General features: G+C 36.5%; 1 protein-coding gene across 1 annotated transcript; it reads right to left on the reverse strand.

Annotated features, from left to right (window-relative positions):
• Positions 1-5,422: 5,422 nt before the first annotated feature.
• LOC137027988 (uncharacterized) lies at positions 5,423-13,271 on the reverse strand. The gene is made up of 9 exons (XM_067396663.1): positions 12,649-13,271; positions 10,687-10,849; positions 9,748-9,940; positions 9,580-9,648; positions 9,286-9,384; positions 6,467-6,595; positions 6,100-6,316; positions 5,841-5,972; positions 5,423-5,655 (listed from the first exon to the last, which is right to left on the reverse strand). The coding sequence occupies exons 1-9, from the start codon at positions 12,755-12,757 to the stop codon at positions 5,435-5,437; spliced, it is 1,332 nt and encodes a 443-aa protein (XP_067252764.1). The 5' UTR covers positions 12,758-13,271; the 3' UTR covers positions 5,423-5,434.
• Positions 13,272-14,425: the final 1,154 nt, after the last annotated feature.

Genomic DNA, 14,425 nt, shown 5'->3' on the forward strand with positions numbered 1-14,425 from the left:
GGGTGTTAAAGGGATAGTTCACCCAAAAATGAAAATTTTATGTTTATCTGCTTACCCCCAGGGCATCCAAGATGTAGATGACTTTTTTTCTTCAGTCGAACGCAAATTATGATTTTTAACTGCAACCGCTGCCGTCTGTCAGTCAAATATAGCAGTGATTGAGAACTTGAACAATAAGAGTCGAAAAAACTTCCATAGACAAGTCCAAATTAAACCCTGCGGCTCGTGACGACACATTAATGTCCTAAGACACGAAACGATCGGTTTGTGTGAGAAACCGAACAGTATTTATATAATTTTTTACCTCTAATACACCACTATGTCCAACTGCCCTGAGCATCCGGTGTGTGAGGTCAGATCGCGCTCTGACAACGGAAGTGATGTCTCGCGCTCATTGAAGTATATGGGCGAGACATCACTTCCGTCTTCAGAACGCGTTTTTTGACCTCACTAACAGGAAGCTGAACGAAGTTGGACATAGTGGTGTATTAGAGGTAAAAATGATATAAATAATGTTCGGTTTCTCGCACAAACCGATCGTTTCGTGTCTTAGGACATTAATGTGTCGTCACGAGCCGCGGGTTTTAATTTTGATTTGTCTAAGCAAGTTTTATTTACTGTTATAGTTGAAGTTCCCATCTACTGCTATTATTTGACTGACAGACGGCAACGGTTGCAGTTAAAAATCATAATTTGCGTTCGACTGAAGAAAAAAAGTCACCTACATCTTGGATGCACTGGGGGTAAGCAGATAAACATAAAATTTTCATTTTTGGGTGAACTATCCCTTTAAAGGTTCTTCATGGAACCATAGGTTTTGTAACAAAGCTCTAGGGTCCGTATCCATTTTATCTACATGCACTGATGTCTGAGAGGTCACCATTATCTGTATGAAAAGACTGAGAGCAGAACAGCAGGGCTGAGATGGCAGCCACAGAAAACGATGACCTTCAGCAGAAACCATCTTAGATAATAGTGCCCCTTTTTACATGTCTCTCAGATACTTTGGTAGTCACATGATCCTCATATCCACATATTAGGGAAGAAAGCAAGAAAAAGAGCTATTTGCATGAGAAAGGGCAATGTATTCACAAATGTCAGGATTCTCATGAATGTGATAATGGCTTGCTAAGAGAAAATGTACATTTCCATGTGTTTGCTTCATGAAGCACACAAGAGATTTTTTTCCTCAATTTTCCTCTGTTTCTGAAGCACAACACTTTAGTCCCTGTGAGGTTAAAGGTGCCCTAGAACTTTTTTTTAAAAAGATGTAATATAAGTCTAAGGTGTCCCCAGAATGTGTCTGTGAATTTTCAGCTCAAAATACCCCATAGATTTTTTTTTATTAATTTTTTTAACTGCTTATTTTGGGGCATCATTATAACTGAGCCAATTCAGGGCTACTGGCCCTTTCATTCTCGTGCTCCACGCCCACGGAGCTCGCGTTTGCCTTGAACAGTGCCTTAACAAAGTTTACACAGCTAATATAACCCTCAAATGGATCTTTACAAGGTGTTCGTCATGCATGCGGCAGATTATGTGAGTATTGTATACTGTTATATTGTTTACATTTGATTCTGAATGAGTCTGAGGCTGTGCTCCGTGGCTAACGGCTAATGCTACACTGTTGGAGAGATTTATAAAGAATGAAGTTGTGTTTATGAATTATACAGACTGCAAGTGTTTAAAAATGAAAATAGCGACGGCTCATGTCTCTGTGAATATAGTAAGAAATGATGGTAACTTTAAACACATTTAACAGTACATTAGCAACATGCTAACGAAACATTTAGAAAGACAATTTAAAAATATCACTAAAAATATCATGTTATCATAAATCATGTCAATTATTATTGCTCCATCTGGGATTTTTCGCTATTGTTCTTGCTTGCTTACCTTGTCAGATCCAGATGTTAATACTGGCTGCCCTTGTGTAATGCCTTTCATAATGTTGGGAACATGAGCTGGCATATGCAAATATTGGGGGCGTACACCCCGACTGTTACGTAACAGTCGGTATTATGTTGAGATTCGCCTGTTCTTCGGAGGTCTTTTAAACAAATGAGATTTATATAAGAAGGAGGAAACAATGGAGTTTGAGACTCACTGTATGTCATTTCCATGTACTGAACTCTTGTTATTTGACTATGCCAAGATAAATTCAATTTTTCATTCGAGGGCACCTTTAAGTTTCATTAGCTATTCTCAACTATAGAGGTGTGTTACATTTATTATCAAAATGACTACAAACTGAAGGTTTGTTTAAAGGTGAATTTTGAAGCTATTTATCACATTGAAATATGAGGGGGCCTGCCCCCACCTTCCCATGCCTTTCAGGAAGTGTACAAATGATGTCTCTTCCTGAGTGTCAAAATTTTAGATAATGCTACGTCTGGGATAATCATTCAATAACAGGACTGCATTTATATTAAAATGTTTTTGCCATTTAAAATTAATAAATAATTAAAAAAAAATTCTTATTACAGTGAATCAAATAGCCTATAAATTTCACACTATTCGAATACCTGAGGTATAAAATACCAGTTTTAAGGGGGCATACAGACCCCCTCAGATATTTATTATAGATATTTTTCTTGTTAAAAATATTTATATATATATTATATAATTTATAGCAAATTAACATTGAATCATTTTCACACACACACACACACACACCTACACACACACACACACACACACACACACACACACACACACACACACATACCTACTTAACTACAATGTGAGGACGTATGACTGGATACCCTACCTTTAGGGACTACCCTTTCTGAAGGGTCTAGAGACTAAAGAAAGACATCACTGCGCTTCTGGAGAAGCCCTTATTACAGATATCACTTGATTTTATCAATAAAACACTTCCTTAAAGACCTGACACTTTACCTTCACATTGGGGACAGTATTTTATATGTCCAATTTGGGGACATACACAAACTCTGATCTAGTCATCCTTTGAGGACTGTGGAGATACACAGACTCTGGTTAAGGTACACTTTCAGGACTTTGTTGTAACTTGTAATTTTGTAAGTTATTTATCCTAAGAAGACACAGAAGTGTAATATTACAATTCAAAGTTTCAATACTGGGTACTGGAATCAAGCTAGAGCAGAGAAACTAGTGTGAGAGACTAAACTGGGCTTTTTAACTTCTTCAAGAGCACTGAAAATGGGTAGCATACATTTTCATTTGATTTGCAGCTTGAGATCGAGTGCCTTTGGATTGCTCAGTTGGGAAATGACAATTAACATTCAGAAATATTATTGATTCGACTGTATTGACTATCAGAGAACAAAAGATGAACTGAATTAAGCTGAATAATGACATTATTGTCTTCTGCAGAACTGTTTTACAACTCAAATATAAGTCATGTCAATTGTTACAATTTGCAACAGTTATTTTAAGGTGTTTTGAAGTTAACTGTATAGTATAACACACTTTAGAAATAAAGTTGTCTTGACTTCAAGGCAGAGAACACTTCCCTGACCACTGCCTGCATCCCTCTAGCTAATTTAGCATTGACTGCAAATAATCATTACCCCAAAAACATCTTAAGATGTTTTCCTCACCAGAGTCATCTCTGGCTACTCACTGGGGCCTTAAGACATTAGGGATGTTTTCTGCAAAATGTAATAATAGTCAAAAAACTATATGAATAAAAATAGTGATACACACACTCCGATAAAATGACTCTTTGGGGACTCTAGTCATACACACACTACGATAAAATGACTCTTTGGGGACTCTAGTGATACACACACTCCGATAAAATGACTCTTTGAGGACTCTAGTCATACACACACTACGATAAAATGACTCTTTGGGGACTCTAGTCATACACACACTCCGATAAAATGACTCTTTGGGGACTCTAGTGATACACACACTCCGATAAAATGACTCTTTGAGGACTCTAGTCATACACACACTCCGATAAAATGACTCTTTGGGGACTCTAGTCATACACACACTACGATAAAATGACTCTTTGGGGACTCTAGTGATACACACACTCCGATAAAATGACTCTTTGGGGACTCTAGTGATACACACAATCCGATAAAATGACTCTTTGGGGACTCTAGTGATACACACACTCCGATAAAATGACTCTTTGGGGACTCTAGTGATACACACAATCCGATAAAATGACTCTTTGGGGACTCTAGTGATACACACAATCCCATAAAATGACTCTTTGGGGACTCTAGTGATACACACAATCCCATAAAATGACTCTTTGGGGACTCTAGTGATACACACACTCCGATAAAATGACTCTTTGGGGACTCTAGTGATACACACACTCCGATAAAATGACTCTTTGGGGACTCTAGTGATACACACAATCCGATAAAATGACTCTTTGGGGACTCTAGTGATACACACACTCCGATAAAATGACTCTTTGGGGACTCTAGTGATACACACAATCCGATAAAATGACTCTTTGGGGACTCTAGTGATACACACAATCCCATAAAATGACTCTTTGGGGACTCTAGTGATACACACAATCCCATAAAATGACTCTTTGGGGACTCTAGTGATACACACAGTCCGATAAAATGACTCTTTGGGGACTCTAGTGATACACACACTCCGATAAAATGACTCTTTGGGGACTCTAGTGAGACAAACTGATTAAATGAGTCTTTAATATTAACAATATCAACACATTGTGGAGAATAACAGAAATTCAAAAAGATTAGAAAAAAAAACAATTTACAAAGGACAACGATGCAAATGCAAAACTGGCACTAACTTGGAGGCTTCCGTACTTCCTCCATTCATCAGTCTTTAAATTCTCTCTAACTTCCTCCTTTACCTTCACCCTCCTCCTTCCCTTTACATTCACTCGCTCTTTTCATCCCCTTTACATTCGCTCCTCCCTCTTTTCATCCCCTTTACATTCGCTCCTCCCTCTTTTCCACAACCTTTACATTCACTCCCTCTTTTCATCCCCTTTACATTCGCTCCTCCCTCTTTTCACAACCTTTACATTCACTCCTCCCTCTTTTCATCCCCTTTACATTCGCTCCTCCCTCTTTTCCACAACCCTTGGGATAAATGGTACAGATTAAAGAAAAGTATTTTTGATTAGTTTATGCAACATCGCAGTACAGTCTTCTGCTAACAACTTTAATGTACAGCATTTTCAATGAGCTGGTCACTAGTTGAGCCACTCTCTTCACACAAATAATACTTTTAACACTTTCCACATCATATTATATTTTTACAGTATTATTATTTTTTTTTATATATATATATATATATATATATATATATATATATATATATATATATATATATATATATATATATATATATATATATATATATATTTTTTTTTTTTTTTTTTTTTTTTACAGTAAAGAAGTTATAAAAGGCACTGAAGTGTTTTTGTGTTTGTGCCTCCTCACAAACCACCCTTTCTTTTAAGAGTCGTGATCCTGTTCCGCACATAATTTTTCACACCAGTCCATGTTCGCTGCTTCAAAGCTTCTGGCTCTGCGTGAATGCATCTTTCACAGTCTTGCTTACCAGGAAATTTGCATGTCTTGATGAACTCCATCATGTGTCTCTCTACTGCTTTTACCTCATTGTCCTCCCATTTCTTTTTTGGAGCATTTGAAGAACCTATGGAATAATTAAAAATGTAATTCTCATAACAACTAAATCAGTGAGTATGACCAAATCATACATATGTCCTAATGTGTAGATTTTTCTGAATTTTGAAAAGCTTTTGGATGGCTATTGCTGCTTGGAGCTAATTTATGGTTATTTGATGATTATTGTGTGTGTAGTTTAGAGATTTTTCTTACCTTGATCCTCTTGTGAAACAGATTGATCAGATTGAACAGGTGGATCAGTCTCTGCTGGTGCTGTTGTCTGAGATACGTCACTGTAATCCTCCTCATCACTTGACATGGAATCACCTTGAGCCTCAAGTTGCTCTAAACAATTGATAAAAAAAATCAACAGTTTATTGATTATACTTAGCATCTGTAACATATGATAATGTACAGTTTTTGCAAATATATACAGCACAGACACACACAGACCATTCAAGTATACTCATACCATTTGGGTCAATTTCAATGTTGTCAAGTTTCTTTCCTTTGAAGTCAGACAGTGTTCCTTTCTCCATGGCCATTAGGACTTTACTCATTTTTGCCAACTGCAGTGTCCCCTCTGGTAACCGGTAATACGGTGACGGTGATGAGGTCATCACAGAGGTGGACACAGCACAGGGTGGTGATGAAGAGGATGCATCAGTTGTGGACGTGACTAAGGATGACTGTAACAGTTTGAAAATATAATTTGAATAAAAACAAGGTCTACAAGCAAAAGAACTAAGGAAACTATTAATTAATATTAAAATAATTAGCTGTTAATGGACTGAGGTGTTGATCACAGAGTATTGTGATGATGTTGACATATTACTCACCAAACAATCTTTTTGTGATAGCTGTTTAGCAATCGTATTGCATTCATTTTCAATTTCTGCCCTGTTAAAACGTTCATAGCAATCTTCATGATGTTTTCTTAATTTTGCCAGTCTTGATTGAAACCGCTTCTGTGGATATATAAAGAAGTATTTAGCATAAAGGGTTAGTTCACCCAAAAATGAAAATATTGTCAATAATTACTCACCCTCATGTCGTTCCACACCCGTAAGACCTTTGTTCATCTTCAGAACACAAATTAAGATATTTTAGATTAAATCCGATGGCTCAGTGAGGCCTCTATTCAAAGCAATAACATTTCCTCTTTCAAGATCCATTAATGTACTAAAAAACATATTTATATCAGTTCATGTGAGTTCAGTAGTTCTACTTTAATATTATAAAGCAACGAGAATACTTTTTGTGCGCCAAACAAACAAAATAACGACTTCGGCAATATAGTGATGGGCCGATTTCAAAACACTGCTTCGGAGCTTCACAAATCAAATCAGTGACTCGGCTCTCCTATCAAACGGCTAAACTGTTGAAATCATATGACTTTGGCGCTCCGAGTCACTGATTCAATAGGTTGTTTGCAATCACGTGGTTCTGGTGAAGCGCAAAATTCCGGTGGAGGGCAAGCAGTGAAAATTAGAATGGAAAAGATGGAGAAAAGTCCTTTCTGTGCTGGTTTAGAAAGGTTTAAACAGAAAATCACAACATATGTTGGCGATCCTTGTGTTATGAAGAGGAGAGACTTTTCCACTGAATTGAAAGACTTGATTGCCATCGCGGAGGCAGATATAGAGAATGTGAAGCTGCCGTCACGCCGCGTTCAGTTCTAGTCTGGTTTGTTTATATCGCGCTGCCTTTCTGCTAGTGAAGTCAAGTGCAGTATTTTAATTTTTGATTGTGAAAAATGTCGCCATTGTTGGTCATTTATGCTGAATCGAGAATTGTAATAGGAACTCACAGTATCGTTCGGGGAAAAAAAAAATGGACGGTAATACAATTTTCGCCTTGGTTGAGAAGGTGAGGAAAGACGACTTTTAGCAAATGTAATAATGTCACTAAATAAACCCACTGCCTTTCACTTAAAAAAAAAACAAAAAAAACAAACATACTTTTGAGTTTTGTATTTGGTTTTTGTGCAATAATTAATTAACATTATGTTTGCGAGTATGATCACTCGCTTGTGAATGATTGTAACTTGCACACAGCCACTTCAAAACTGTTCACAAGCTTCTATGGGTTTGATTTTGGTCATTTGTTGAAATAAATACAAAAATACAGCGTGTCGGTGTCCGTCCCCTGATCGTGACCCTCCGATTCTCCTTATGGGGAAAGTGAATATTTACAAAAATAACATTAAAACTAGTTACATTTACACGCTTCCAACAAAGAAATGCATCATCTTCTGTCAGCTTGTTAAATATTTATTTTATTTGGACATTTTCTACCATACGACGGCTGAAAGCAACAGCGCGTGACACTATTCTCGTGGTAACCAGATCAACATTGTAAACAATTCTACAAAACTGAAGGGAAAACACCCAATTATAATTAAATAGGATAAAATATCTTCTCCTCCCTGCAAACGATAGCATGTAGAATGTTAATATTTAACCGAGTCAAAAACAAAAGGTAAGTATCCATATTAATTTCAGTATCAGCAGATGCAAAACGCTATAAAAAGGCGACAACTTTTAACGTTAAAAAATGAAAAGTTATAAAAAACGGTATAAGTTATGTAAACGATATAAACACCTTCTGGGTTCTCGATTTTAACGATTTGAGCAACTATAAACAATGCAAAACCTTTTGAGTTTTTGATAGGATTCCTATATAGAAACATCACTCCCTGCCCTCCAGACTCATTCGCGCTGCTGCTGTGACGTCATGTGCAAACAACCCATTCATAAAGCTCCAAAGCAGTGTTTTGAAATCGGCCCATCACTATATTGTTGAAAAGTCGTTATTTTGTTTTTTTGGTGCACAAAAATATTCTCGTCACTTTATAATATTAGGGTTGAATCACTGTACTCACATGAACTGATTTAAATTTGTTTTTAGTACCTTTATGGTTCTTGAGAGAGGAAATGTCATTGCTTTGAATAGAGGCCTCACTGAGCCATCAGATTTAATTAAAAATATCTTAATTTGTGTTCTGAAGATGAATGAAGGTCTTACAGGTGTGGAACGGCATGAGGGTGAGTAATTAATGACATTATTTGAACTAACCTTTTAAACAAACATAAAATGTACATTAACAATATTGAAAATAAAATTGTGACAATAACTAGGTAACTAGCAGAGGTGGGTAGTAAGGCGCTACATTTACATTCCATAACTTTTGGTGCTTGAGCGGTTAATAAACAGAACTGCATGTGTCTAAAGAACACTGTAGCTGGAGCTACTTCTCTCTGTTTATGTCTATGACGAGTCACACAGATACTGTGCTTCTCCGCAGTGGTTCCTTCCAGACCGGGAAGGAACCACTTTAACTTTTACAATTCTGACAGAATATTATTTTGTACCATTTGGAGCGTTTACACAAAGTGTGCTGGATGAAGTGGACACGCACCTACAATCAACTAAAAACAAACCTTCTAATGCATCCCATGGTCTGCCAGCGATAAAGATCTTTTCTAGTTGAACACCTGTGCATCAGCTGTTAGTAGTTGCCTGTGTTGAATAGGGTGTTCAGTATTTTGGGGGCGGAGCAATGAAGGGAGGGGTGTGGTTGTTTGGGTGTCGATTTCAAATATCAACAGTTTTTCCCAGAAATCATCTAATAGTTGCTGCATTATGAGATAGTTACCGTTTTTCTTGATGTTCTTGCTTTGCCTGACTGCTTATGTGGACCACTGCTGTTCACCTCGTCCAATCCAGGTGAAGAAACAGGAGCAGCACAATGAGGCTGGATGCCAGAAAAGGAACCAGTGAATATAAAAATCAGAAATGTTTGTATAGAACAGAAAAACTAGTAATTACTCTAGCTGTCCTACAGTAACTTTATCTATCACTCCTTTCCTTCTGTTAACACCCAGACACACTACTCACAAAAGAGTCAATAATATAGAATAATGATACAGATGTTTTAAAGTGGACTTACCGATCTCTGCGGACCCAAACTGATGGATGGCTTTTTATCAGAGGATTCAGTTGATGCTTGATTCAAAGGCTTGAGAAATATGAGACCACAATCACATGGTAACTAATCAGATAGTAAAAGATTATCCTGAATTACTGATCAATCTTTCTATCATTTTCTTGATAGTACCTTGACTCGCCATGGCCAATCTGAGTATCCGTGATTGAAAGTGATTTCTTCCCCTGGTAGAATGTCTCGCACAGCAAAGAGACACAGGTGAGGTTTCCTGCTCACTTCAAGGGTTCTCATTTTGCAAGTAGGATTTCTGTGTTCGTCATTTACAAGTCTTCCCAAGGAACCGTCTTCTTTAGATGCATCTATGCTATAAAGACATAAAATTATTACTCAATACTTGTAATCTTATATATGCTAGACAAGTAGAGTTATTTTTAAGTGGAAACCCACCGCTCTGCATAAGTTGTATGTCTCGTTTTTAATCTACCCGATTCAGACCATCAGCTGATCATCAGGACACAGCTCTATGAACTCAACCGAGTGTGTCAGGTTAAGGAGACAAACAGAATCTGCAGAGAGGAGGGTCTGAGAACCACGGATCTATCGGACAGTGTATGGCAACATCCTCTCAGCAGACAAATGCATCTAACATTCACCATTTTGTTCTCTTTTGGGAATACGGTTAAAAACGAATATTGATGACTCAAAGAAACTGCACTCAGCACCCTTCAAGTCAGTTCATGGTTGATTTTAAGTATTAAGGGTGTGTTCACACTTGGTATGTTTGTTTAGATTAAAACGAACCCTGGTGCCATTGCTCTTTTATGGCACTTTCTCACTGTGCGGTACGACTCAACTTGGCTCGGTTTGTTCTTCCACTGCAGTTAGTACCGCTTCAAAGTGATTGGGATTATAGTCTGATCATTACAGTTGTGCTGCCACCTCGTCTACTGACCACGATAGAGGCATTTCTTTTTTCAAGTTGCATGTGATGGTCATTTAAAACAAGTCAATTAAAAAACACGAGACAGCAAACCCGCTAGAATTAAATCTTGCAGGTTTGCGATACAATATAGTGCCTCTACTACATCAATCCAACAGGTCTGTACTCACCACCAATTTCTGCCACACCACTGAAACTCAAACAGGAACGCGTTCTCGGCCTCAGTGTAGTGTTCAGCTCGGTCAAGACTCTCTTCTGAACTCAGAAGTTCACCTCTGTATTCAAGAGCAAAATCACCTCTGAAAAAAGCTCTAGTGGTGAAAACTCCACGCCCTGAAGAGGAGAAATGCATTAGATTCAGCAGTTTATTAAAAGTCAACTATCATTTTGATCATTACTTAAAGTTCTCTGCCATATGATGTACATTATATGTAAAAGGGAAATTACTGAATGAAAATAGTCAATAGCCAGGCAAATTTCTAAGTATGCTGTGCTTTTTATACATTACATTATACTTTAAAGTCTTAAAATTATATAGTTAAAATTTTTATACTCTTTCATACATAAGCAATATTATCTTGGCTTTATATAGTTTAGAATAGAGTGCTGCAGCGATGACGTATTTTTGCAGGTGATCCGGTAGTTCACACACCCCTGGTTCCCTCAACTAAAACCCTATATGTTGTTTTAACTGGCTTTTGTATTGCTGCAGAAACTAAGCTTAAGTTTGCCTATTAATACACCACAGTTGCAAAACTTCATCGTCCTCATGATTAAGCTTCAAGAAATCATCTAGAACATGTTTTTGTTATATTATTTTTAAAAGAAAATTCTGTGTTTAACATGCATCGCTTCTGGATAGTTTGTCTTTGTGGTGTATGGATGTTTATGGATGGTTTTTGGCTTTAGATAAAGAGTTTTTTTGTTGTTGTTGATAAATGTGCCTCCAGGAACTGTAAAACTTTAAAAATCCATCTCCCTGTGTAATAAGTATAATGTTTTGCATTCTTATAATGTATGTTTGAATGGTTGTGTACAGTGTACATCCCTAAATCTACCTCTAAACACAACGAGGCTGTGAAAGTGACTAGTGAGTAGATGACTTTATCTGTTCAGGTGACGATTTTTAATGTCCCAGACAAACCTCTGTCTCCCATTTAGACACTTGTTAGCAACTGCCTTTAAAGTAAAAGCTTTTTTTTTTTTTTTTAAATCACAAGAGGGTATTACTGATGTATATTGTGTCTTAGAAAAAAAAAGTGAAAAAGCAGCCCTTACTTCAGGAATTTAACCAAAACCCAATAATAAAAAAAAAAAATTAAAAAAAACATTGATCATGTACATGATCATGCACAACGATATACTGATAGCTGCAAAAAAAATAATCACCTTATTGAAGGTCTAACGGGTATGGAACGGCATGAGGGTGAGTAATAAATGACATTATTTGAACTAACCCTATTATAAAAATGATCCATTGTCCTGGTTTACATACAAACCAATAACCACCTAAAAGTTCAGTTCACCCAAAAATGAAATTCTGTCATTAATTACTCTCCCTCATGTCGTTTCACACCCGTAAGACCTTCATTCATCTTCAGAACACAAATTAAGATATTTTTGATCAAATTCAATGGCTCAGTGAGGCCTGCATTGAGAGCAAAATCATTTCCTTTTTCAGTGTTCAGAAAGCTATTAAAGACATATTTAAAACAGATCATGTGACTACAGCAGTTCAATACTTTTTGTGTGCCCAAAATCACCCATCACTAGATATTATTGAATAAAGTGGTTATTTTGTTTTTCTGTGCACAAAAAAATATTCTCATCACTTCATAACATTAAGGTTGAACCACTGTAGTCACATGACTGTTTTAAATATGTCTTTAGTAGCTTTAGAGGTCTCACCGAGCCATCAGATTTTATCAAAAATATCTTAATTTGTGTTCTGAAGATGAATGAAGGTCTTACAGGTGTGGAACAACATGAGGGTGAGTAATTAATGACAGAAACTTCAATTTTGAGTGAACTAACCCTTTAAACTACAAGACTTTATTTGTAAAGCAGGTTATTCTGCATTAATGACATCAAGACCAAACCATTCGTGTATCTGGTTAGTCATAAATACTTGCCTTTATATTTGCTGATGAACTGCTCTTGAAGCCCAGGCTTATCAGCTCTACGGGTCATGTGATCCTCTGCATCCTGCAGAGGTGTTTTACGCCTTTTGCTTTTCAGCATTATTTCTGGAAAAAAAGAAATAAAAAGAAATATAAGGTGAATGGATTAAATAAGCATTTTAAAAATCTTTTTGATCTTACTGGAATTGTTCACCCAAAAATGTACATAATTATTGTACTAATCCTGTACTAAAATTGTACAAACCTGTGTTGTGTTTTTCTGTGGAACACTAAAGTTTATTTTTAAATGTAATACAGAGCTCTATGCAATGACAGCACATGTGACCAGTCTGAAACAGGCATTTAGATTAAAAAAAACAGCAATATCATTGATGCCAAAAACCATTGTGACCAGATGATTGATGTCAATCCATATTCATATTAATTTAAAAGCTACAGATTTTCAGTCAGTAACCTGATAGATTCATATGGACTATTTTGTCTGCTTTGGAGCTTGACACACAGAATAAAAAATACTATAAAGTGTCTATGTACTGTCATTGTGCAAAAAAGCTCTGTGAAGATAAATAAAAAAACATGGATACTTTTGTGTTCCACTAAAAAAAAAAAGTGTAAATAATGTATTACATAAAATTAAAAATGACATCAAATAATAAAAAATGAAAATTAATTATTTCAAATTACAATGAGAAAAACAGGCTACCACTGATTAAATTGTAGAATCTAAAGAGATATTATATGAAATATAACAAAATTATATTTGCTGATCAATGCCTACAAATAAGCAATAAACTGTTTTTTTCCTTATTGCAAAAAAAAAATCAAATGAGAATCAAACTCAAATACAATCGAGAAATAAAACATTAACAGAAAATAATTTAACCACTAAAGTAAACATACATCTTACTAACTTTCATATTTCACAGTGTATTTTAGTTATCATGCATTTTCGGGACAACACTTGATCTCACCTCTCCAGCGTCCATTGATGGGGGTTGTCGTCTTTTTCGCGTCAAGCAATGCCATGTGATTGCATTTCCCGGGAAAACACATCCACAGCTGACGTGCGTGCATGACGTAGTTACGTATTTGGATTTCACGTTGAAATTGTGACTACATTTATTTGACCTAATAAATATTTTGGCAAACACCTAGATCTTTGTTTGATTTATTCACAGTACTGGTTCTTCAAACTTAAATAAAAAAATAAAAAATAAAATAAAAACGGAGGCGTACGTCTTTCTAATGGACAGAGCACATGATCACTTTTAAACGATCTCTTTGGAACACATATCTTAATTTTTACTAATTCTGTTTAATCAAATGTTTGAGTTAAAATCAGGGAGATGTGTGGATTATTTCGAGGCTCTAAAATAAACTTTAACGTGCACTTTATTAACAGCATTTTCTTTCAATTTTTTTTTTAATTTATGGTATTTTATATTAAATATAAAGGAAGGAAAAGCTGCTAGATCTTGTAAAAGTGCTTTAAAAACGCATATCCACGACAGATTATTCCATCATTTGAGCAGCACTCGTGATCTCTCCTCAGAGCTCATCTCACTCTGCACTCAAGCTGCTGCGCTGCTGCTGTGGGGGATGGGCGGGAGGCGCGCGCGATCAGAAGCCGGTGGGGGAAGGGCGGCGAGTCACTCAGTGTCACTGTCTGCAGCTCTCAGCTAGGGCTAGGGTTAGGGTTAGGGTTAGTGTTAGGGGAGCAGGGGTTTCACATCCAGTGCCTTTTAAAATCAAAGTATGAACAAAATAA

This window comes from Chanodichthys erythropterus, chromosome 2, assembly GCF_024489055.1.
Source record: "Chanodichthys erythropterus isolate Z2021 chromosome 2, ASM2448905v1, whole genome shotgun sequence".
NCBI classification, from domain to species: Eukaryota; Metazoa; Chordata; class Actinopteri; order Cypriniformes; family Xenocyprididae; genus Chanodichthys; species Chanodichthys erythropterus.

What these genes read in the sequence shown, in the direction of transcription:
- LOC137027988 (XM_067396663.1), bottom strand. Translation starts at nt 12,757, where the DNA reads ATGCTGAAAAGCAAAAGGCGTAAAACACCTCTGCAGGATGCAGAGGAT. An exon ending in CATTGAAATTGACCCAAATG is followed by an intron (nt 5,973 to 6,099) that starts GTATGAGTATAC and finishes TCAATTGTTTAG; the next exon opens with AGCAACTTGAGGCTCAAGGT. An exon ending in TGTTTCACAAGAGGATCAAG is followed by an intron (nt 5,656 to 5,840) that starts GTAAGAAAAATC and finishes ATTATTCCATAG; the next exon opens with GTTCTTCAAATGCTCCAAAA.